The sequence below is a fragment of the Pleurodeles waltl genome, chromosome 2_1 (genome assembly GCF_031143425.1).
Source record: "Pleurodeles waltl isolate 20211129_DDA chromosome 2_1, aPleWal1.hap1.20221129, whole genome shotgun sequence".
Lineage (NCBI taxonomy): Eukaryota > Metazoa > Chordata > Amphibia > Caudata > Salamandridae > Pleurodeles > Pleurodeles waltl.
In genome coordinates, this window is record NC_090438.1 from 334,651,228 (window position 1) to 334,673,997 (window position 22,770).

Here is a 22,770-nt window from a genome sequence, read left to right on the forward strand (position 1 = left end):
CAACTCGCACCACCCAAGCGCCTTGAGACCCTCATAGGTGAGTAGTGCGCTTTACAAATTATTGATTGATTGATGGGTAGCCAAGAACAGGCTTTTATCCGCTATCCAGCGACTTATCACAGCCACAAATGGCAACTGTGGATAGTGATATAGAAAAGCACCATAATACAGGATGCCTGCAGTCTTAGAAGCCTCTAGAATCACCATGATAACAAGGCATTATTCTCTATAAACTGGCCTGTTTATTCATATGCTTTTCAGATACAAACCGGAATCGGATATGCCCAAAAGCAACCACAATGAATCATTTAATTCACTCCTCAAGCTTGAGCTTTGGAAAATAAAGTTTTAATAATCTAAACAAAACTGGAGGCTCTAGCTGTGCGTCCTGAATTAGGTGTGGGGCACTCTCAAAGATTATTTAAAGGGAACCCTCTGGGATCAGGACCGCAACCAATAAGCATGTTTAAATTAATAAGCTGATTGAGATATTAAGCAATAAAAAATGAGGCCAGGTCGTACACATGTTCTAGTTTTATTTGAGTGACCATGCAAAATTTGATTGAATAATGCTTGATACGGGCACACACAATCACTTGAGCAGTAAAACAAATGAAGAATGTCAGTTTTACCTGGCGTGATATTCCGTAGCTGGTCGTAGATCCAGTAGGTTAAAAGTTGTTTCATCACCTCTACAAAATAAAATAAAGGCATAGCAAAATAAAATTAATAAACAGGCCCAACATTTCATTTGTGAACAAAATACAAGGCAAATTAGGGCCATAGGGATTTATGATATCTCACACGTACTTAAAACTAAACAAGTATATTGCATTTTAAGAAGAGCCTGGGCATTTGAAGGGAATTACTGCTACTTCATTTCTGGTTTCTAAACTTACCTTTGGTAATGCTGCAGCTTCTGCAGATTCTGTAAATTATTCCATCCCCAGGTGTTAGAGCAGTTCTGGAAATTTTTCAAGCAGTTGTCAGAACTGTAGGAAATGTTTGGACTGATGCTGCTAGTTTTGATTCTGTAGTACAAAAGGGCCCTTTTTATCCAGCCCCCGTGCATGTGCTGTAACCCACAAGCATGAGTACAATTGGATAATACCAGACTGGCTTATATAACTTACATATAAGTCCCTAGTATATAGTACAAGAGGTACTCAGGGCCAGTAAGCTGTATGTCACTAGAAGACAACTGCACTTAATTGTGCCATCACTGCAGCGACGAACAGAAAACGTGACTTTAGGCCTGCCAGTGCAGCCTAGACGAGTAGCATAACACTCCATCTGGCAAACTAATATCTTTTGCCAGGTCAAAACCTTCCTTTTTAATATTAACAAGCCACCTTTAGAGAAGCCGTTGGTCGCTCTCCAGGCAGGGTTCCTCATATTAAAAAGAAAGGAATGTTCTTTTTGTGTTTAACATGCCCTAAACTTGAAAAGACAAAAATTGCTGTTTTCCACAGTAGCGAGGCCAGTTATTTCACTGGCTAACATGGAGTTTCACTAGCCACTGCGCTAAGTGTTAACTTCTATTAGGGGCCACCAAAGATATTACTCCAGGGTATCAAATTAATTGTTACATTAAACCTGACTCATTGCTGAGATAGGATTTAAATACATTTTAGCAGAATTGTGACTTCAGAAAGCCACAGCTTTGTTGCCCAAACCTCCAGTAGCCACCTCCAGTAGACGTTCCTGACTTTCTGCAGCATTTGTCACCCGAGACAACTTGCTTTCCACTGCATTCCCAGGAACAGGGAACAAAGAAAAGTGCTGGTGGAAGGAGGTGTAACCTCCTCCAGAAAGAGGACTACTGGGAAGTAGTCACAGACGGCCAGCTTCAAAGAGGCAATTGCTTCAGTAAAGTAAATGTCGACCATACCTTCACCTGCCTGCTCCTTTGTGTAGGTAGACTGGTTGTCATCTCCTCCAGTAAGGGAAAACACATTGCAGAACGGATTTTCTAGGAAGAATGATCTGATATGATGGGCACATCCTAGGGGTCTGCAGAGGGCTCCTCACAGGCAAAGGAGGCTTACACCATCTTGGATTTGGGTAGAGAGGGTTATCCTGGAATTGTTTGGTGACCAAACCCCTCAAGAAGTGATTTGCCTTGTGGGAAATTCTGCCCTATTGGCAAGTGAGTACTCCCCTCCCACAAACGATAAAATGGCATAAAAGTGGCACCCCAGACCAACAGTCCTCAGATCAGTACTGAACTCAAAGGAAGACATGAGAACTGACCTGCTGCTCCCTGGAAAAAGCAAAGAGGCAGCACCAAAGATATGCTGCATATACTGAACTAAAGAGATCCGCAAAAGAAGCTGACCCTGAAAATCCTTGAAGCACTTGAGTGCTGTGTCTGCTTTGTCTCTGAAGGGATGGGTGCCATCACAGGGCATGTCCATCAAAGAAGCTTGGACATCCTTGAAAAGCCAGACGTCCTCAGCCAGGCATGGTGCCTCAGGGCCAGTGTTGATGAATCCGCTCTGCCTAGCTAGTCGGACAAATCCAGTCTGCAATGAATTGTGAACTTTGCCATCTCTCTCCCGTCTGCAACCACCTGAGAGAGTACATTCTGGGCCTCCTCTGGGACCTGTGGTAGCAAAAGGCATCTGGTGTTCACAGACTGCAATGCAAATCTAACAGAATAAAACATCTTCTTCCCAAGTGAGTCCTACCTTTTGGATTATCTAACCAGGGGAGTGGAAGGGAAGGCAACCTGGGAAGTAGATGCTTGGACCACCAAGTTCTGAGGGCTGGGGTGCTACGTTCAGAAATTTCGTGTAGGAAAGTGCTCCTTTTGGCATGGTTACCTCCTCACTTTTTGCCTGATATTGATGCTGACTTGACTGAGAGTGTGCTGGGATCCTTTTAACGAGGCCCCAGCACTAGTGTTCTTTCCCAAAACTGTACCATTGTTTCCACAATTGGCACACAGAAAAGTCCCTTGTAAAAGGTACCAGTGGAATCAAGGGCTATGTGGCCAGGGAAGGTCCCTAGGGGCTGCAGCATGTATTATGCCACCCTAAGGGATCCCTCACCAAACACATGCACACTGATACTGTTGACTGTGTGTGCTGGTGGGGAGAAAAAGGTAAAGTCGACATGGCATCCCTCTCGGGTAAGTCACCCCTATAGCAGACCTTACAACCCTAAGGCAGGGTGCACTATACCACAGGTTGGGCATAGTTGCATGAGCAATATGCCCCTACAGTGTCTAAGTCCATTCTTAGACATTGTAAGTGCAGTGTGGACATACTGAGTACATGGGCTGGGAGTATGTCATTACAAAATCCCCACTTTGTACTCTCTGGGGTCAGAAACAAAGCCTGCTCTGGATGGAGGTGCTTCACACTTCCCCCTGCAGGAACTGTAACACTTGGCAGTGAGCCTCAAAGGCTCAGGCCCTCCTGTTACAGTGCCCCTGGGTGCTCCAGCTAGTGGAGATGCACGCCCACTGGACTAAGCCCCACTTTTGGCGGCAAGTCCAGCGGAAAAATTAGGAAAAACAAGGAGGAGTGACTACTTCTGCGGAGACCACCGGAAAGTGTCCAGAGCTGAAGTGACCCCTCCTTGTAGAATCCTCCATCTTGTTTTGGAGCATAGGGACCAATAGGGTTAGTAATGTGCCTCCCTCCCTAAAGGGAGTGGGCACAGGAAGGGTGTAGCCACCCTCAAGGACAGTAGCGACTGGCTACTTCCCTTTGACCCCCTGTAACACCCATAAAACAAGTATTTAGGGGCTCCCCTGAACCTTACTCACCAGATTTCTGGTAACCTCAAGAAGAAAATGAAAGAAGTAGGTTTGCTTAGCTGACTCCAACAGTGAAGACTCCAAACAACAACTGACTTGGCCCAAGCCCTACGGGCCTGTTTGCAGCTTCAAAGACCCCTGCTCCAAGAAGGCGACGCATCCTGCAGGACCAGTGACCTCTACAAACCACCAGAGGACAGTCTGCCCAGCAGAGAACAGCGGCCAGAAGAAATCACCAAAAGGACTCTAGAACCACCCCAGATCTGTGAGCCCTGTCCACTCTGCACACACAGCCTGAGTCCACGTGGCCCACCGGTCCACAGGAGTCTGCCAGGCGATTCCGACCTGGAGTTCATCCTGGGTTGACCCCTCCTGGCCAACACAACGCCACCTGAACTCTGAATTCCAAGGCTTCCCTTGTCCGCGACCGGATCAGACCAAGATACGGTCGCCCAAGAAGACCCTTACACACACAGCCCCCTGGCCTCGGGGATTCCAACCGATGGCACAGCAACGTCCAGCGGGTGCCTCTCCTGCCTGCCCAGCCTTTGGTTTTCCGGAACCGACCCCCTGGACCCAGCCTGCAGCATCTTTTGTGACCTCCCTGGGGTCCCCCCATCAAAAAAGCTTTGGGCGCCCAGCTCTGTGTTAGCACCCTGCACCTGACCACCCCTGTGCCGCTGAGGGTGTGTGTTTGTTGTGAACATGAGCCCCCACCCCCCTTTCCCCCTGCAACACCCCCTCCCACCCCACCACCCAGTGCTGACCTTAACCCCCCCAGGCTTGTGTCCTGGAACTGCGGGTACTTACCTGCAATCTGCTTTCTACCGAGCACTCCCAGTCCTCATAGGATTCCATTACAAACCTGACGCTAACTTTGACCTCTGCACCCAGCTGGCTCCGTGTTGCTGGTGGTACACTTTTGAGGTCAGCCTAAACTTTGAACTGTGGACATCCTAAATCCCAAAGACTGGAATCGTAAGTCATGTACTTACCTGTTTCCTGTGCTAACACTTTTTCCCACCTAGGACTCTAGGCACTCCTATGGAAAATTGCATTGTGTCAATTTTTGAAATAGAAAATTGCTACTTATTGTAAGCTGCTTTATTTACACAAAACTAACAAAGTACAATAAAAACAATTGGCCTGGAGTTAGTCATTGAGTGCGTGCCTCATTTCTTGATTGTGTGTGTACAACAAATGCTTTGCACTACCCTCTGATAAGCCTAACTGCTCGGCAACACTACCACAAAAGAGAGCACTAGTAATATATACTTTAGCCTCTGTTAAGCCATGGCGAACCCCTGGACTCTGTGCACAGTATACCTCATTTTGGTATACTATATAAAAGAGCCAGCTTCCTACACTTGGGTCCCCAGGCATGTGGTGATGGCGTCGGACAATCACCCTGTTTACAGGAGGCCCTGTGCTGTGTTTGGACCAGGTGCCCAGTAAGATGTCAGTGAGGGCCTTGTTGAACAGAAGCAGGGGTTCTCAAGTGGAAGCTCCAGGTTGCGGCACCTCTCTCAAGAGATTAGTCTTGACGGCCACCGAGGGCAGATGATGGTCAAGGACCTCAGCAGCACTCCTTACCACCATAGCATAAGAAGCTCTCTCCTCCATAGCCACGGTTGGGGGAGAAAGCATGCCAGTATCTGGAGAGGTATCCAGTCCGCTGGCCTCACCCAAGGCTTCATGCCATTCAATTCTACATGGAGCTAGTATTGTAAAGAGTCCAGCGACCCCTCCTTTATCACCGAAGCTTAGCCCACAGGGAAAGGGCTCATGATTCGACCAAGGAAGCAAAGCTCCTGCCAGAGTCGGTGTTGTATGACACCCATCTGTCTCCGTTTGGCGATTACAATGAGGATGGTGCCGCCAGTGGGCGCGGGCGGTGACTAGAGCATCGGGAAAGGTCAGAGTGACACAACCATCACCAATCCAGATCCAGGACTGAATCCCTGGGAGTCCTTTGGTGCCGAAGCCACTGGTGCAGAATCCGAGTGGGCACCCTCTGACTCTGCGGGGTCCAAAGGCCCTCTAGTGGGGTTAGGTTGCCTACAATTGAGGTGCATGGCCTCATAGAACTCTCTGAGTTGGGCAGAATGAGGCCTAAAGCACCAATGCTCCTTCAGCTTGTCGGCTGACGGACGAGGTGAAGTCTAAGAGCACTTCCACTTTCTTACACCATGACTTACCCAATCGTCCGAAGGAGTTGGATGATGATGACTTTGGACTCCTCAATCGATCCCGGGACCTTCCTCTCAACCAGGATCTCGACTTGCGCTGAGTCAAGCGCCGGGCGGGCACCAGCTTCAGGGACCACTCCCTCAAAACCCTTGGATACATGGGCCAGCACACAGAGCAGGATTTCGGGTCGTGGTCATGCTTCAGACAACAAAGGCACACGAGGTGTGGATCCATCACGGACATCGCCCGATGACAGGACCCGCCGGACTTGAATCCAGTCTTCCTAGAAGACATCCTTCAACACACCAGAAAAAAAAAAAAAAAAAAACACTTGACAAAAAGTGTAAAAAGGTCAGTCAAAAATTGAGTGAGGGGTAACTGTCTTGGGATTGGAGCTTAACTGGTGTGGAAAGAAAAGAACAGACATCTGCACACCTGGGTGGTACCAATATAGGACCCGCAATATTATATCTATTGAGGACGCAGAGCCGATCAATGCCACCTAACGGTGCGCAGGGTTACTGCTCACGAAAATCTTCCAGATCCAGCCTGTGGAAAATTAAAAGTTAAGGAATCTCCAGCTATAAGTCTCTATAAGAAATTCTCTCTCTAGCTGTGACAGATGGGCAATTTGCAATTTACACCTGAACACAAGAGGGGCACTAATTGTATCAAGGTATTTATGTGGAAGGAAAGGATGGGGCTTATGATGAGAACCAGTGAAGGAGTCTTCCAGGAGAAAGAATAATCCAACGTCACAAACACAGGCCCCTCTGTGTGAAGTTACTACCTGCCGTTTTTTAAATAAGGGTCATCGCCTTTGTCTCATCGGAGTGCTGTGATTTTCAAGGGGCAAGAATAACAAGGGGTATTTGGAATGGAAGCGGAGGAGGATTGATTGTGCCTGCCTACCTCTAGATGAAACTTGACTCTGCAGGAAAATAGATGTTCCTGGGGCAGTTGTATGGCAAACTTGTGACTGTGAATTTGCAGTATTGTTGCTGAAAGTGGTTCAGCAGGGTGCCCTACCTTGGACTATAGGACTAGCTGTACTCTGCACAAACAGGAGAAGGCAGTTCACATTTTCTAAAAAAACAACAAAAAAACAAAAACAAAAAAAAACACAGCTCCTGAGCGCCTAGTCATACTTAACCAAGCATGACAATTAAACACAATAGCAGCGCCCTTGGACCATGATACTGCATTCTGTTTGCATTACCTGCTTAAATCCTATTTTGTAGTTAAGTAATGGAAATACTTCTGAATAGGCAGAGGTAGGTTAAGGACTGCTAACTTTCATAAAAAAGTGGTTATAGTGGATGAAGATATCTGCCTGCCTAGTGTGCTGCAAGCCAGGATGCCAGAAAGTAAGGTTTTCCAGTCATGTGCATGTAGAATCGGACACACTATCAGATGGGGCACAGAGACTCTTTTTCAGCTTTAGATTTGATAAAGAAGTTTACATTACAGGATTTTCAGCAGCCAGATGAAGAGAAGCATATGCTGGATCCTATCTGTTCTGTCCAGTCTCAAATGTCTACTTTAAGTTTTTCATATGCCAATGCTGAATAGTTAAATGGCACTGATGGGCTGCTTGCATTGGAATTGCTAAATTCACAGCAGTATCACAGTAGGAAAGTAGTATTGTCCAGCTGTGACAGTACTCTCTGACACCTGAAACTCTGTCTCTTGGGGATGTGGGGAGTAATATCTACTACACGTACATCACACCATATCTAAAGATATCATGAAAACCTCATTAATTTTCCATCTGGTAACAGTAGGCATTTGCAGGATCAGTTAAGAAAAGACTCAGTTTTGGATCTGGCTGTCTTTAGAATGTTTTGCCAAATCATCTTTGACAAAACATAGGCAATTGTGACAGCTCTTTTGGCATTGACTGTGATGCAGTCAGAATTTTCAAGGTAACCACGGGTAAGTTGACTACTTCACAAGTGACTTTGCAATCGGTTCTGGAGAATTTAGATCAGGAGTCGAAGCAACACCCAGGTCCAGGACTGAACTTCCTTGTGTTACAGCGGAGACGCTTGACGTTAAGTGAGCATTAGTTGGTAGGCCATAGGGCAGGAGCCTTCAAACAGGGGGGCCTCAAGGGATCCCAATGAGGCGCCAGGCTCTGGCCAAAAGAAGCATTAGGCAGATAACAGTGCTTTGTTTTAAGCAGAAACACATCTATTGCGTTTTAAAAAGGTTACAGAACTTAACTTCAATGTTTAAATAAGTTTAGACATATTTAAACGTTTTCAACTCAATAGAATAATTGTGAAACATTCTGAGGGGGGGCTGATGATTTTCTTTTCCCACGGGGGGGGGCACAGCATTAAAAAGTTTGAAAACCACTGCCATAGGGTAAAGATGTGAAGAACACATGCATAGCCTTCAGAAAGGTGTGAATTTGCTCCTCTGAAGCCCTAGCAGCCACTTAAATATTGAATATATTGCAGTCGCGCATATGCTTTGATAGGGAGACCTCTTTAGATTACTGTGCTTTTTATGGCATATAGAAGATCTATGTATTTTGAGTGACATTTTTGTTCTAGAGAATACCGTCTAGTGTGGAGTGAGAATAGGTTATGGGTGTAGAAGGGAACCTTAATTTACAATTCAATGAGGCAACTGTAACTTAGTTATCAAATGGCATCCAGGTGCTCAATGAAACCAAGCTGCATTGTGTGAAATACCAAGGTAGCAGAGACAGTAGAAGACATCTGAAGTATCCAAGCGGTTCATGGCTTTATGCCAGAAGATTTAGGAGGGGGATTCGATCTGATAATATACAAATACAAAGCATCAATAAATAACTGTGCATACATGGCAAAAAAGAAAATGTTGTTACCAGTCTGATTGATGTCTTATATGGAGCTGATGCATCATTTCCAATAAAATCACACAACAGACTTTAGACAGAGGCATCAGGCTCCGTTGGCTCCCGATTGCTAGGAAAAATCAAGATCTAGTTTTGTGCCTCAGGGAAGGGGTTCATGTAAGGAATGTGTAGGAGGAAATATCCATCAGAAAAAAGTTTTTTTGTTTTTTTTTATAACTTTACCCACACTATTTTTATTTTGCTGCCCTCCTGTAAATAGCAATGGTTTGGAGACACTTTTTCCACCGTTTCCATTTCCCTAGAGTTTTCTTCCTGCAGCGGTGGAGAAAGGAGACATTTTGGTCATGAATTCGAGGGTATAGCTATTTTTTGTGATGCATTACATCCACCTGTTGAAATGTCCACCTGTGCTTGAAAATATTGCAATATTTTACCCTTATCCCTACAATGTGGTGTATGCTTTGGTACCTGAACTGTCTATACAGGTTCTGCCTTGAAAGCTGAAAGATCATAAAGAGCACAATTTTCCTCACATGCTGCTATTTCAGCCTTCTCGAGGTGATTATTAGTGATGATTTTCCAAAACCTAAGTACTCTCAACAATCTCAACTCCAACGTCAATAACTGATGAAAAGGGTTGTTAAAAGGGTTTCAGAAAAGAGTCACTGCTGCTGAAAGAAAATAGGGATTGGATTATTGACATGCTCAACCCGACTACCATCAAAGTCATTTTATTCACAAGTACACCAAGAACAATGCCTATTCAGCTTCTAGGTGGCAGGATGATGTGGAGCACAATGACATATTGGTGTTCTAAATGAAAGGATGGTGCAAAGCATGCAAATTTGCAACAGGTTGTATGCTTGAGTAAAGAATATAGTAATTACTTAGAACTTAAATATGTGATTCTAAATTCTGATACAGTTTGTGAAAACATGCTCTGCCTTGCATATCTCTTCTCCACTTCTCAATATTTGTAGTCCACAATCCCTTAAGTGAATAGCATAGTATCTCTGCACTAACACTGCTCTGTTCAATGCTGGACAATTTTAGGTTGACCCATTCTATTGATCTGCCTTTTCATACTTGATAGACCGATATACTGTGCGGGTTATTCTCTCATTTACATTAAGCACAAACGAAAATAAGTTTGTGCCCAAAAACAGTCTCCTCATGCTTTCAAATAAACTTTGGAAACACACAGAATAAGCTTCCATAAGTAGACTCAACTATATTTGCAGACTTCTTATTATGTGGGCTCTACACATCAGTTAAAGTTATTTAAACTGCACATAGGTGCAACCTTTTGCCAACAACATCTTTTTCTCTGTTTCTTTTACCAGAACAGATATTAAATTGCTCTCTCACTGAGAGAGTTTTGAACGGAAAATGTTATCTTCAAAATGTTACAAGACTTCATTCCTCTCAAACAGCTGGAGCATTAATGCTACTGAAACACTTAACAGAAGCTGCAGAATGCCAATATCTGTGCATCTTTCTCTTCTGGGTGACTTACACAATACACAAACTTTAAACAATTGTACTCAAATCAATGTATTGACCTCCAAGAATTAGTGTCCGCTTACAAACGTCACCTGTATAGCTGTCAACATTCCAGCTCCACCCCAGCAACAAACTCTTTATCTTATTTCCCAATGTAACAGCTCTGGGGATACCTTATATGATTAAGGCCCTCATTAGGCCAACAGGCTGGTGGTGAAGACCGCCACATTATGAGTGTGGCGGGTTGGCCTCTGCCACACACAGGGCGGTCGGATCTGCTGGGCAGGAGATGAGCATCTCCGATCCGGCGGTCCACGGAAGAACGCAGGCGGAATTAGGAGCAGTCGTTCCACCAGGGTTGCCGTGGCGGTAGCACCGCCACAAAACCCTGGCAGAAAGGCTACTGGTGACAGGGAATTTCTTCACTGTCACCGGCAGACAACTCTCCTATACCCCCCAGCAAGCACAATACCTGCCCAACCTCCCTCCACCCACTCACCCCCCCTCGGTACATCAACCCCCTCCTGCCCCCTCCAGGAACAGCACCCCCTCCCCGCATACATGCATACACACACACACTCACATGCACACCACATACACTCATTCACCAACACTGACATACAAGCATTCACTCACATGCATCCATACATGCATTCACTTCAATACTCACTCGCATTCACCACAACACTCATACTCGAATTCACTCCAATATTCATACATGCATACACACACCCATACACACGTGCATACACACTTACATTAATACATCCACTCACTTCTACATTCACACACGCACTCACTTCTACATTCATACACATATTCAACCACACACCCACTCCCACACAACACCCCTCATCCTCCCACCTCCCTCCCCTGTTGGACGATCGCCTTACCAGGTCTGGGGAGAAGGTCGTCCGGCAGCGATCGGGCGCTTCTACCGCCGGCAGCACCCCGCCATCAGGACGCCACCAGGCCGTATTACAGGCTGTAATACTGCTCGCTGAGTCCTTTTGGCAGGGTGGGCTGGTGGTAGAACCGCCCCTGGGCTTCTGTCCACCAGCACGAATACTGCTGGATTTCCACCCAAAATGTGGCAGAAATCTAGTAGTACTGGTAATATTGTAGGCAAAATGTATATTTATCACCTCAAATTTTTATGAATGGTTTGTTGGCCAAAGTTATTTGACGTGGAAGCTAGGATAAATCAAAAAATTCGGAGCCAGCAAAGACATAGAATCACTACCTGGTCTGAGGTTTAATCTGTTTCGAATGTAAGGAATAACCAGTGTGGATTTATCTATGAAAATGGCATTGCATGGATATCCACAACTCATGAAAATTTGAAGGGGAAAGAGAAAAAACATCTATAGTACTGTTGTAATTAATAGCAAAGCCAATCAACTCTACCTACTTGTGCACCGATTTGAACTTTCCATTTTTGCCGCTATTTGACAAAGTCAATTCATATGTGAATATTCCAGTTATAGTATCAACAGAACAGCCTTCATTTTCTGAAATTACTGGTTTACTCCAGGTTAAGACTGCAGATCGAGCCTGCACATTTGATACCTAAAAAGGATGAAAAGGTAAAACATATATAAACCAAAATGACAAAGCCAAAAGTTGAGCCATTTATTAACGCTGAATGCACAGACATGCTAATTTGATCCACTAGACCTCATCCCTTTACTGTACTCGGCTAAAATGCTCCAGTTTATGAACATTGGAGGAGGTGACGTTCATGGAGCACAGATTTCGAGTAATAGCGACGGAGTAAGTACAACATAGGAAGCAGACACCCTCTCTGCTCTTCCTGGGGAGACCCTCCAAATGCTGTTGCCAGCAGCTCTCGGCTACATCAAAAAGAAAGAATTCAGACCACACTAAAATACTACATATTGAACCTATCTAGCTAGTAATATAGAAGCAGGGGTTTAGAGATAGAAATGGTGTCTTCTTTTCCTTTTAACCAGCAAGAAGAAGCATATACAACTGGCAGAAATGTACACTGCAGCACTACCTTGCAAAATTCATGATACGTGATACTGTTCACCACTTTCTACCCTACTGCTTATCTTCCTGGTTATGACAATGTAACACTATGCTACTACCAGTGCACCAAAACTAAAAACATTGAAAGTAACACAAGAACCCTCTTCAATTTAGCCTGACAAAAAAGTAAATCACATTTCACAATAAGTTGTGACAATGTTCTTTAGTTTGGAAAAGGGTTGCAGCTCTGGTCTTTACATTTTTCTGGATTATTATGATTTTTAGTCTAGTACAATCATCTGAGTCCACTGGAAGCGCTCCTTGTGATTTTTGTTTTGTGGAGGCAGCCTACCAGCAACAGTTCTGTCCAGTCACCATAACAGTAGTCTTTTCTCTACATCATTTCTGAGACATGAATGAATGATGGATTTAGTAGGGGTGTATGGTTCATGGGTGGCCTGGTGAAAAGTCGGATCCATTTGAACAGAACGGAGACTGCGCTTTGTGCAGCACGCTCCTGGTTCAAATGCAGACCACTATTCATTGATAGGGGTGACTGGACAGATATTTACTACAGCAAGTTGGTAATGCATCTCCCCATGGAGTAATATGTATAAGGGCTTGTGACCTGGTCTAGGTTCTTGATGCCACCTTTGTCACTGGCCAGTCCCATTCAGAAAAAGTGTACACCATAAATTTTACCCTGACGTCATACCATTGCCAAATGTCAACAAAATCAAAGAAGACTTGGGGCATATGCAGAGGTGGTGCATTCTGGTCAAGGTCGCTGGAGGGAGAACACAGCTTATCCCAGGATAACTAACAGAATGATTGAACAACATACCAAGCCATAAGAAGACATCCATATCCAACATGGAAGTAATAACTTTGCTAGTAAAGCAGTCAATTTTAGTTTGTGCTTCAAGGTTGGTAAGGTTTAACAGTGGCACTGATCTTGTTGGGTACTTTATAGAGGACTTCTATCCAAGTGATCAATTGTTGTGGATGGTTTTGCACCTCTGGGCCTTAGGTAAGGTTAAAATAGCCTACAGAAGTGAGTTGTAGGCACATTCATTAAAATGTATATGCAGAAATAGCTGGACCACTCGCTCAGTGCCACACCAATACCATGCTGCTCAAAACACTGGTTTCATTAGTTTAATGAACACAAACAATTACACTATAAAAACAATGACAAAGAAACTTGAAATTGCTCAAAATGGAAAAACTAGATTGTATGTACTTACAATAGGTTTATCAAACACAGAAATTACATCTTGCAATTTTTTTATTTCTCTGTCAATCTCTGAAAAACAAAATAGATTCCAAATCCGTTTAAATCAAGTGGTTTATAAGCAATTCCAGTGGCACAGGTATTTTTACTTACATAACTCTCTTATGATGAATAGATTGGTAAAGGAAGAGTTATACTTTTGCTCATTATACGATAGAAGTCAAACAGGTAGGGAATCTTCAGAGACTTGCCAGTTCAGAGAACATGGCTAACTCTTAAAATCCAAAACAGAAAGCAGTTAAGTAAAAAGCAATGGTAAAAAAACATTACACAGAAATAATCTATAACTTTGGAAAATACTAAGCCACTTCCTTTTTTGTTATTTTTTGTTTTAATAGCTCCAGTCCTTATTTTGTGAACAATGGTGAAATACAAGCACACAAAACAAATGACAAAAATGTATAGTTTACAATTCAAATTAAATACATACCTTTAATATCTGCATCAACTGGGGAGCTACTCCTTGCACTTTCAAGCACATTTGTCTTCAACATATCCGCACTGAAACTCTGCCCTTTTCCACAACCATTCTGATTGTCTGCACTGGCAGGATTTAGCATTTTATGTGGTGAAGGGGGTGGACTATTAGGTTTACTGTTTACGCTTCCAGTAGTTTGACGGTCTTTAAGCCTTTTTCGCAACTGCTCTTGCATTTTCATAGTCCGTTCATCTCTCTGGATGAAGTTTGTTCTGATGTGAGAACGAGATTCTAGAAAACAGTGGAGTGATTTGTAATGAAAACCAAGGTTATGCAACAAATAAACAAAGCTTAAATTTCATAGATTGAGATAGTCTAAGCCTGAATGCATTTTAGTTCAGACAACATAAGCTTACATCAAGTGTCAGTCTCGCATATGCTCCACTTACAGTAAAGAGGTGGAAGTAACATTTTAGTAGTGTGCACTTGCTGAAAGCATTTACAGACATAGACCTAAAACAAAGCTGAATGAGCAAAGGTGTGAAGTTCACTTCACAGTTGCTATCATAGTCAAGTAAGGAAAATGTCACTTACCCAGTGTACATCTGTTCGTGGCATTAGTCGCTGCAGATTCACATGCTGTGCACATCCCGCCATCTGGTCTTGGGCTCGGAGTGTTACAAGTTGTTTTTCTTCGAAGAAGTCTTTTTTCAAGTCACGAGACCGAGGGACTCCTCCCATTTCGACTCCATTGCGCATGGGCGTCGACTCCATCTTAGATTGTTTTCCCCGCAGAGGGTGAGGTAGGAGTTGTGTATGCTAGTAATAGTGCCCATGCAATGGAGTGAATGTGTATGTACATAATGAAGTTTCAAGTAATATATTTACAAATGTACAAATGTTTAAGATCTACTTTTAAACGGCTACAGGCTCCCGGGGAGGCGGGTGGGCGCATGTGAATCTGCAGCGACTAATGCCACGAACAGATGTACACTGGGTAAGTGACATTTTCCGTTCAATTGCATGTGTAGCTGCAGATACACATGCTGTGCATAGACTAGTAAGCAGTTATCTCCCCAAAAGCGGTGGTTCAGCCTGTAGGAGTTGAAGTAGTTTGAAATAATGTTCTTAGTACAGCTTGACCTACTATTGCTTGTTGTGTAGTTAACACATCTACACAGTAGTGCTTGGTAAATGTATGAGGCGTAGACCATGTTGCTGCCTTACATATTTCGTTCATTGGAATATTTCCTAGAAAGGCCATGGTAGCACCCTTCTTTCTGGTTGAGTGTGCCTTTGGTGTAATAGGCAGTTCTCTTTTAGCTTTAAGATAGCAGGTTTGAATGCACTTAACTATCCATCTAGCAATGCCTTGTTTTGAAATTGGATTTCCTGTATGAGGTTTTTGAAAGGCGATAAATAGTTGTTTTGTCTTTCGAATTAGTTTTGTTATGTCAATGTAGTACATTAGTGCTCTTTTGATGTCTAATGTATGTAGTGCTCTTTCAGCTACAGAATCTGGCTGTGGGAAGAACACTGGTAATTCTACCGTTTGATTCAAGTGGAACGGTGAGATTACTTTTGGTAAAGATTTAGGATTGGTCCGTAGAACAACTTTATTTTTGTGTATTTGAATAAATGGTTCTTGAATGGTAAATGCTTGAATTTCACTCACTCTTCTTAGAGATGTGATGGCAATTAAAAATGCAACTTTCCACGTTAAGTATTGAATTTCACAAGAGTGCATGGGCTCAAAAGGTGGACCCATGAGTCGTGTTAAGACAATGTTGAGGTTCCATGAAGGAACTGGTGGTGTTCTTGGTGGTATAATTCTCTTTAGGCCTTCCATAAACACTTTTATGACTGGTATCCTAAACAATGAAGTTGAGTGCGTAATTTGCAGGTAAGCTGAAATTGCCGTAAGATGTATTTTAATGGAAGAGAAAGCTAGTTTAGATTTTTGCAAATGTAGTAAGTATCCTACTATCTCTTTTGCAGATGCGTGTAAAGGTTGAATTTGATTATTATGGCAGTAATAAACAAATCTTTTCCACTTATTTGCAGAGCAGTGTCTAGTGGTAGGTTTTCTAGCTTGTTTTATGACCTCCATACATTCCTGTGTGAGGTCTAAGTGCCCGAATTCTAGGATTTCAGGAGCCAAATTGCTAGATTCAGCGATGCTGGATTTGGATGTCTGATCTGTTGTTTGTGTTGTGTTAACAGATCTGGTCTGTTTGGCAGTTTGACATGAGGTACTACTGAAAGGTCTAGTAGTGTTGTGTACCAAGGCTGCCTTGCCCACGTTGGTGCTATTAGTATGAGTTTGAGTTTGTTTTGACTCAACTTGTTTACTAGATATGGAAGAAGTGGGAGAGGGGGAAAAGCGTACGCAAATATCCCTGACCAGTTCATCCATAGTGCATTGCCCTGAGACTGATGTTGTGGGTACCTGGATGCGAAGTTTTGGCATTTTGAGTTTTCTTTTGTTGCAAATAGATCTATTTGTGGCGTTCCCCACATTCTGAAGTAAGTGTTCAGTATTTGGGGGTGAATTTCCCATTTGTGGATCTGTTGGTGATCCCGAGAGAGATTGTCTGCTAACTGATTCTGAATCCCTGGAATAAATTGTGCTATTAGGCGAATGTGGTTGTGAATCGCCCAATGCCATATTTTTTGTGTTAGGAGACACAACTGTGTCAAGTGTGTTCCTCCCTGTTTGTTTAGGTAATACATTGTTGTCATGTTGTCTGTTTTGACAAGAGTGTATTTGTGGGTTATTATGGGTTGAAATGCTTTCAGCGCTAGAAACACAGCTAACAGTTCTAAGTGGTTTATATGAAACTGTCTTTGCTGAATGTCTCATTGTCCTTGGATGCTGTGCTGATTGAGGTGTGCTCCCCACCCTGTCATGGATGCATCTGTCGTTATTACGTATTGTGGCACTGGGTCTTGAAAAGGCCGCCCTTGGTTTAAATTTATACTGTTCCACCATTGAAGCGAGACGTATGTTTGGCGGTCTATCAACACCAGATCTAGAAGCTGACCCTGTGCCTGTGACCACTGTGATGCTAGGCACTGTTGTAAGGTCCGCATGTGCAACCTTGCGTTTGGGACAATGGCTATGCATGAGGACATCATGCCTAGGAGTTTCATTACTAATTTGACCTGTATCTTTTGGTTTGGATACATGGCTTGTATTACATTGTGGAATGTTTGGACTCTTTGTGGACTTGGAGTGGCAATTCCTTTTACTGTGTTGATTGTTGCTCCTAGGTATTGCTGTGTTTGACACGGCAGAAGGTGTGACTTTGAGTAATTGATTGAGAAACCTAGTTTGTGTAGGGTTTCTATTACATAATTTGTGTGTTGTGAACACTGTATTTGCGTGTTGGTTTTGATTAACCAATCGTCTAGGTACGGGAACACATGTATTTGCTGCCTTCTGATATGTGCAGCTACTACTGCTAGACATTTTGTAAAAACTCTTGGCGCAGTCGTTATTCCGAATGGCAACACTTTGAATTGGTAATGTATCCCTTGGAATACAAACCTTAGGTACTTTCTGTGTGAAGGATGTATTGGTATATGGAAATATGCATCCTTTAGATCCAGTGTTGTCATGTAGTCTTGTTGTTTGAGCAGTGGGATTACTTCTTGTAATGTAACCATGTGAAAGTGGTCTGATTTGATGTATGTATTTAATATTCTGAGATCTAGTATAGGTCTTAGAGTTTTGTCTTTTTTGGGTATCAGAAAGTACAGTGAGTAAACTCCTGTGTTTAGTTCTTGTTTTGGTACTAATTCTATTGCCTCTTTTTGGAGCAATGCTTGAACTTCTAATCCTAGAAGCTTTATATGTTGTTTTGACATACTGTGTGTTTTCGGTGGGACTGTTGGAGGGAATTCGAGAAATTCTATGCAATAACCATGCTGGATAATTGCTAGTACCCAAGTATCTGTTGTTATCTCCTCCCAATGTTTGTAAAATTGTCTTAGTCTTCCCCCCACAGGTGTTATGTGATGGGGATGTGTGACTTGTAAGTCACTGCTTATTTTGAGGACTTTTGGGGCTTTGGAATTTTCCTCTATTTTTTTGGAATTGTCCCCCTCTATATTGCCCCCGAAAACGTCCCTGCTGATATTGGCTTTGGTAAGTGGGCCTTGTTTGTGATGTTGTGGTTTCTGTAGGTTGTCCTCGAAACCCTCCCCTAAAAGGTGTTTTACGAAATGTGCCTCTGCTCTGCGGGGAGTAGAGTGCGCCCATGGCTTTTGCTGTATCAGGGTCTTTCTTGAGTTTATCAATAGCAGTGTCGACTTCCGGCCCAAACAACTGCTGTTCATTAAATGGCATATTTAGCACAGCTTGTTGAATTTCCGGCTTGAAACCTGACGTGCGCAGCCATGCGTGCCTTCTTATTGTTATTGCAGTATTTACTGTCCTTGCAGCCGTATCTGCTGCATCCATTGAAGACCGTATCTGATTATTAGAGATACTTTGTCCTTCTTCCACCACTTGTTGTGCTCTTTTTTGTAACTCCTTGGGTAAGTGTTCAATCAAATGTTGCATCTCATCCGAGTGAGCTCTATCATATCTTGCCAAAAGTGCTTGTGAATTGGCAATGCGCCATTGGTTTGCTGCTTGTGCTGCAACCCTTTTGCCCGCAGCATCAAATTTGCGACTCTCTTTGTCTGGAGGTGGTGCGTCCCCCGAGGTATGAGAGTTTGCTCTCTTACGAGCTGCCCCGACAACTACTGAGTCTGGTGTTAACTGGGTTGTAATTTAAATAGGATCTGTTAGCGGTGGCTTGTACTTTTTCTCCACCCTTGGAGTTATGGCTCGGCCTTTAACAGGATCCTGAAAGATTTGTTTTGAATGTTTTAGCATTCCTGGGAGCATAGGTAGTCTTTGGTATTGGCTATGAGTGGAGGATAGCGTGTTAAACAAAAAGTCATCCTCAATTGGTTCAGAATGCAAGGTGACGTTATGGAAAGCAGCTGCCCTTGCGATCACCTGTGTGTAAGATGTACTGTCCTCAGGAGGGGACGGCCTGGTAGGGTACGAGTCTGGGCTGTTGTCCGATACTGGAGCATCGTAAAGGTCCCATGCATCGGGATCATCTTGACTCATGGCAGTATGAGTCGGGGAGTGCATCAGTGGAGGAGTTGCTACTGGTGATGTGTGCACTGATGGTGGTGGAGACGGTGGTGGAGTTGTTTTCTTTGCCACCTTTGCCTGTGGCTCCTTGTCCTTTTTTTGAAAGGCAAGTTTTCTTTTTATTTTAATTGGGGGAAGAGTGGTTATCTTCCCTGTGTCTTGATGAATGTGGAGCCTCCTTTGAGTATAGTCTGGCTCTACAGCTTGAAGTTCCTCTCCAAATCTATGTTTTTGCATTTGGGAGGACAATCCTTGTTCCTCTGTATAGGAACCTGTTTTCGGCTCTGAGGCTGGATGTTTCGGAACCGAAACTTTTTCGGACGTCTTTTTAGGCTCCGAAGATACCTTTGTAATTTTCGGCGTGGTGGTTTCTCGGTGCCGAATTTGTTCGGTGCCGCTGTCACGGTGCCGAAATTTCTCTGAGCCAATGTCTCGGGTCCGAGATTGCTGTGTGGCGGTATCTCGACCAGAGTCGGATGACTTCGACACCAACGTGCCCTTTTTCGGTGCCTTGGCTCGGTCACCTATTTTTTGGGTTAAGCCATGGCCTGTTGGCGGTGGCGTCCCCTGGGCTTTTGTTGACTTCTCGTGAGTCTTATGTTTCGACATCTTACTCACGGTTTTCGGCATTTCTTCGGCCTCGAGCTCTTCCGAGTCTGACTCATGGATAGAGAAAGCTTCCTCTTCCTCCTCGAAAAGCTCTTGTCCTGTCGGCGTCGACGCCATCTGCAGTCTTCTGGCTCTTCGGTCTCTTAACGTCTTTCTGGACCGAAACGCTCGACAGGCCTCACAAGTATCTTCCTTGTGCTCTGGGGACAAGCACAAGTTACAGACCAGATGCTGATCCGTATACGGATACTTGTTATGGCATTTTGGACAGAAGCGGAATGGGGTCCGTTCCATTAGCCTTGAAGTCACACGTGGCCGGGCCGACCAGGCCCCGACGGGGGATCGAAAAAACCCCGAAGGGCCACCGGAGCTCTTCAAAATTCGGTGTCGATCTGTTGTAACTAACCCGATACCGAACGCAAACAATACCGACGTTTTTTCCGAGATTCTAACTAACTTTCCGACCCGAAACACAGAGCGAAAAGGAACACGTCCGAACCCGATGGCGGAAAAAAAACAATCTAAGATGGAGTCGACGCCCATGCGCAATGGAGTCGAAATGAGAGGAGTCCCTCGGTCTCATGACTCGAAAAAAGACTTCTTCGAAGAAAAACAACTTGTAACACTCCGAGCCCAACACCAGATGGCAGGATGTGCACAGCATGTGTATCTGCAGCTACACATGCCATCGAACATATGCTTATCCTCGATTACATCACTTTCCAGAGAGCAAAATAAAAAACAAACATTTAACAGTGAAGAACATTAATAGAAGACAGTATTACATAGAAGTATTTAGAAGTGTTATTGATAAACTCAGTCTGCTGGAAGTTGTCAAAGAATTGATGATACAAATTGCAGCTTTTCCGCAAATAAGTACAGAATAAGTTAATCTTGAGGGGTTTTCGGAAGGCCTGCACGTTAAAATTATTTCCCAGGCAGCATGCACCATGTTTTTTGCAAAATACACAAGAAAGGTCGTTTTGATTTTTTTAAAAACGTTCTTAACATGTTTTAAAAAAAACATTTTTAACATGGATATTGTTAGGATTTGCAGATATTTGTCTCTTAACTCTTCGGCCACTGGCTATCGACGGATCTTTTAGTACGTATTACGGTTGGCCAAAATGTATGCATTTAAAAGTGATGGAGAAATTATTACATGCTTCAGGTGACATGTAATGTTATTATCTATTCTACTACATGATCTGATCATTTGACTTCAGTTGCTACAGCAAGCAAGTGAGTGGAAAATCGTTTTAATGAGGGCCAGCAAAAATTCTTCAAGTTGCTATAACAATGCGTTCAAACAAAGATTCAGCACTCACTTCTTGGGGAAAGCAAGAAGAATGACCTTACACTAGAGATTTAGTTGGTAGAGGGTGGTGGGGTTGGGAGGTGCCTTTGAATAAGTGATTAGGGCAGGGCATGATCTAAAGGAGGGACAGGATATTTAGAAGGCAAGAGTGAAGGGGAGTGAATTAAGTGTTTGCATCTGGTCTGAACTGCAGATCAAATCGAGGCAACATATCCAGAATTATATTTTAAATAAATTAAGTGATAGTGTGCGATCTTCTTTGTTAAATCACACACAAAATGTAGCTATTGTTGAAAGTATTGGTGATGCAGTACCGAGTTTGCAGAGAACAATTAATGTTCATGGACTGTAAAAACCATCAACCTGGCATATAAACCCCACCAAGAGTGTCTAATTGTATGCCAACAGGTTATATGGGAGACGTATATTACAACAAAGTACCCAATATGTGACTAAGAAAGTAAACATCCTGGAATACTACTATGGAAAGAGTACACAGATATTACATCATAAAGACCAAAAGTAATTTTTAAGAATTGATAAATTATTATTTGTAATATGCTGCTGTTGTTGGTTTTTAAAAATTGCCTTTATTACAAATGCAACTGTAATTAAATAAAAAGATCAAAAATACAAAAAACACATACCTTGCTCCTGGTAAATGTGTGGTGGTTGATGCTGGTGAATGAACTGTGGTGGAATTTCTCCTGCTCCTGGAGAGTACACTGGATGAGGTGGATGTGGAAGAAGAGCAGGATGGGGATGCATGTAATGGGTCACATGAGGTGGTGCAGGATGCACAGAGGGATGAAATTCAGTTGAATGTGGCAGGACCAAAACCTTCCGTACACCATTTTCCTCCACCACCTTTAATTGAAACATATTCAAAATTATTAGGTTGCCTTTTATTATAGTAGTAGTAGTAGTAGTAGTAGTAGTAGTAGTAATAATACTCATAATATTAAGTATTCATTACTAGGTATTTTAGAAAGTGTGGGAGTTAATCGTTTTTTTATTTTGCAAAACAAATAAAAGTGAAGGGGAATATTATGTAGCAAGCCTTGCTGCAGTAAGGGGAAAGAATATTTTTCCATGCAAATATTTATTTTGTGGCTGTTGCTTCATCCCCATAACATGAAAGTTCTTATGATCAACCCAGTCTCAAGATACCAAAGAAATTATGAGACAAACTGCACATGGATATCTTAGTTAAAACAAAATTAAGTTTATTTTGTTGCAAAAGACCAGAAGAGGTCACTGCAACCAAGTAAATGGTACAATGCTAAGTACAGTTGTTGCATGGCCCGCATTAGGTCTCCAATTTAGAGTTCAGCTTTAGCTTGAAATTTTTCGAAATGGTGCCTTTTTACGTATTTTATTTTTCAACTAACACAAGAATGTGCTGCATACACATTTATTCCAGGACACATTGACACCCTGTAGTCTGTAAATTCAGTAAAGGGACGTACCATCATCATAACGCAATGCCATTTTTTTTCATTTCTGTGCTCCTTAGGAGACTACCCGTTTGTGCTTGATGAACCACAGTAGCAACTCTGCACTTCTATCACAGTGTGATAAGAATAATGTTTTATTATATAAATTGGGTCCGTGTGATACCCGTTGAGACGAGTACTTCACGCCAGATGATGATGGAACAACTATGACTATGATACA

The 22,770-nt window shown here is 43.1% G+C and overlaps 1 protein-coding gene across 2 annotated transcripts in view; it reads right to left on the reverse strand.

Moving 5' to 3' along the window:
- LOC138264668 (fibronectin type-III domain-containing protein 3a-like) overlaps positions 1-22,770 on the reverse strand; it is a 406,147-nt gene that overhangs the window by 309,948 nt on the left and 73,429 nt on the right. For both annotated transcript variants that reach the window (XM_069212562.1, XM_069212561.1), the window contains 5 exons: positions 21,741-21,960; positions 14,024-14,302; positions 13,547-13,605; positions 11,719-11,876; positions 633-692 (listed from right to left, as the gene is read on the reverse strand). In XM_069212562.1, coding sequence (XP_069068663.1) covers positions 633-692; positions 11,719-11,876; positions 13,547-13,605; positions 14,024-14,302; positions 21,741-21,960 — 776 coding nt within the window. The remainder of the gene's footprint in view (positions 1-632; positions 693-11,718; positions 11,877-13,546; positions 13,606-14,023; positions 14,303-21,740; positions 21,961-22,770) is intronic.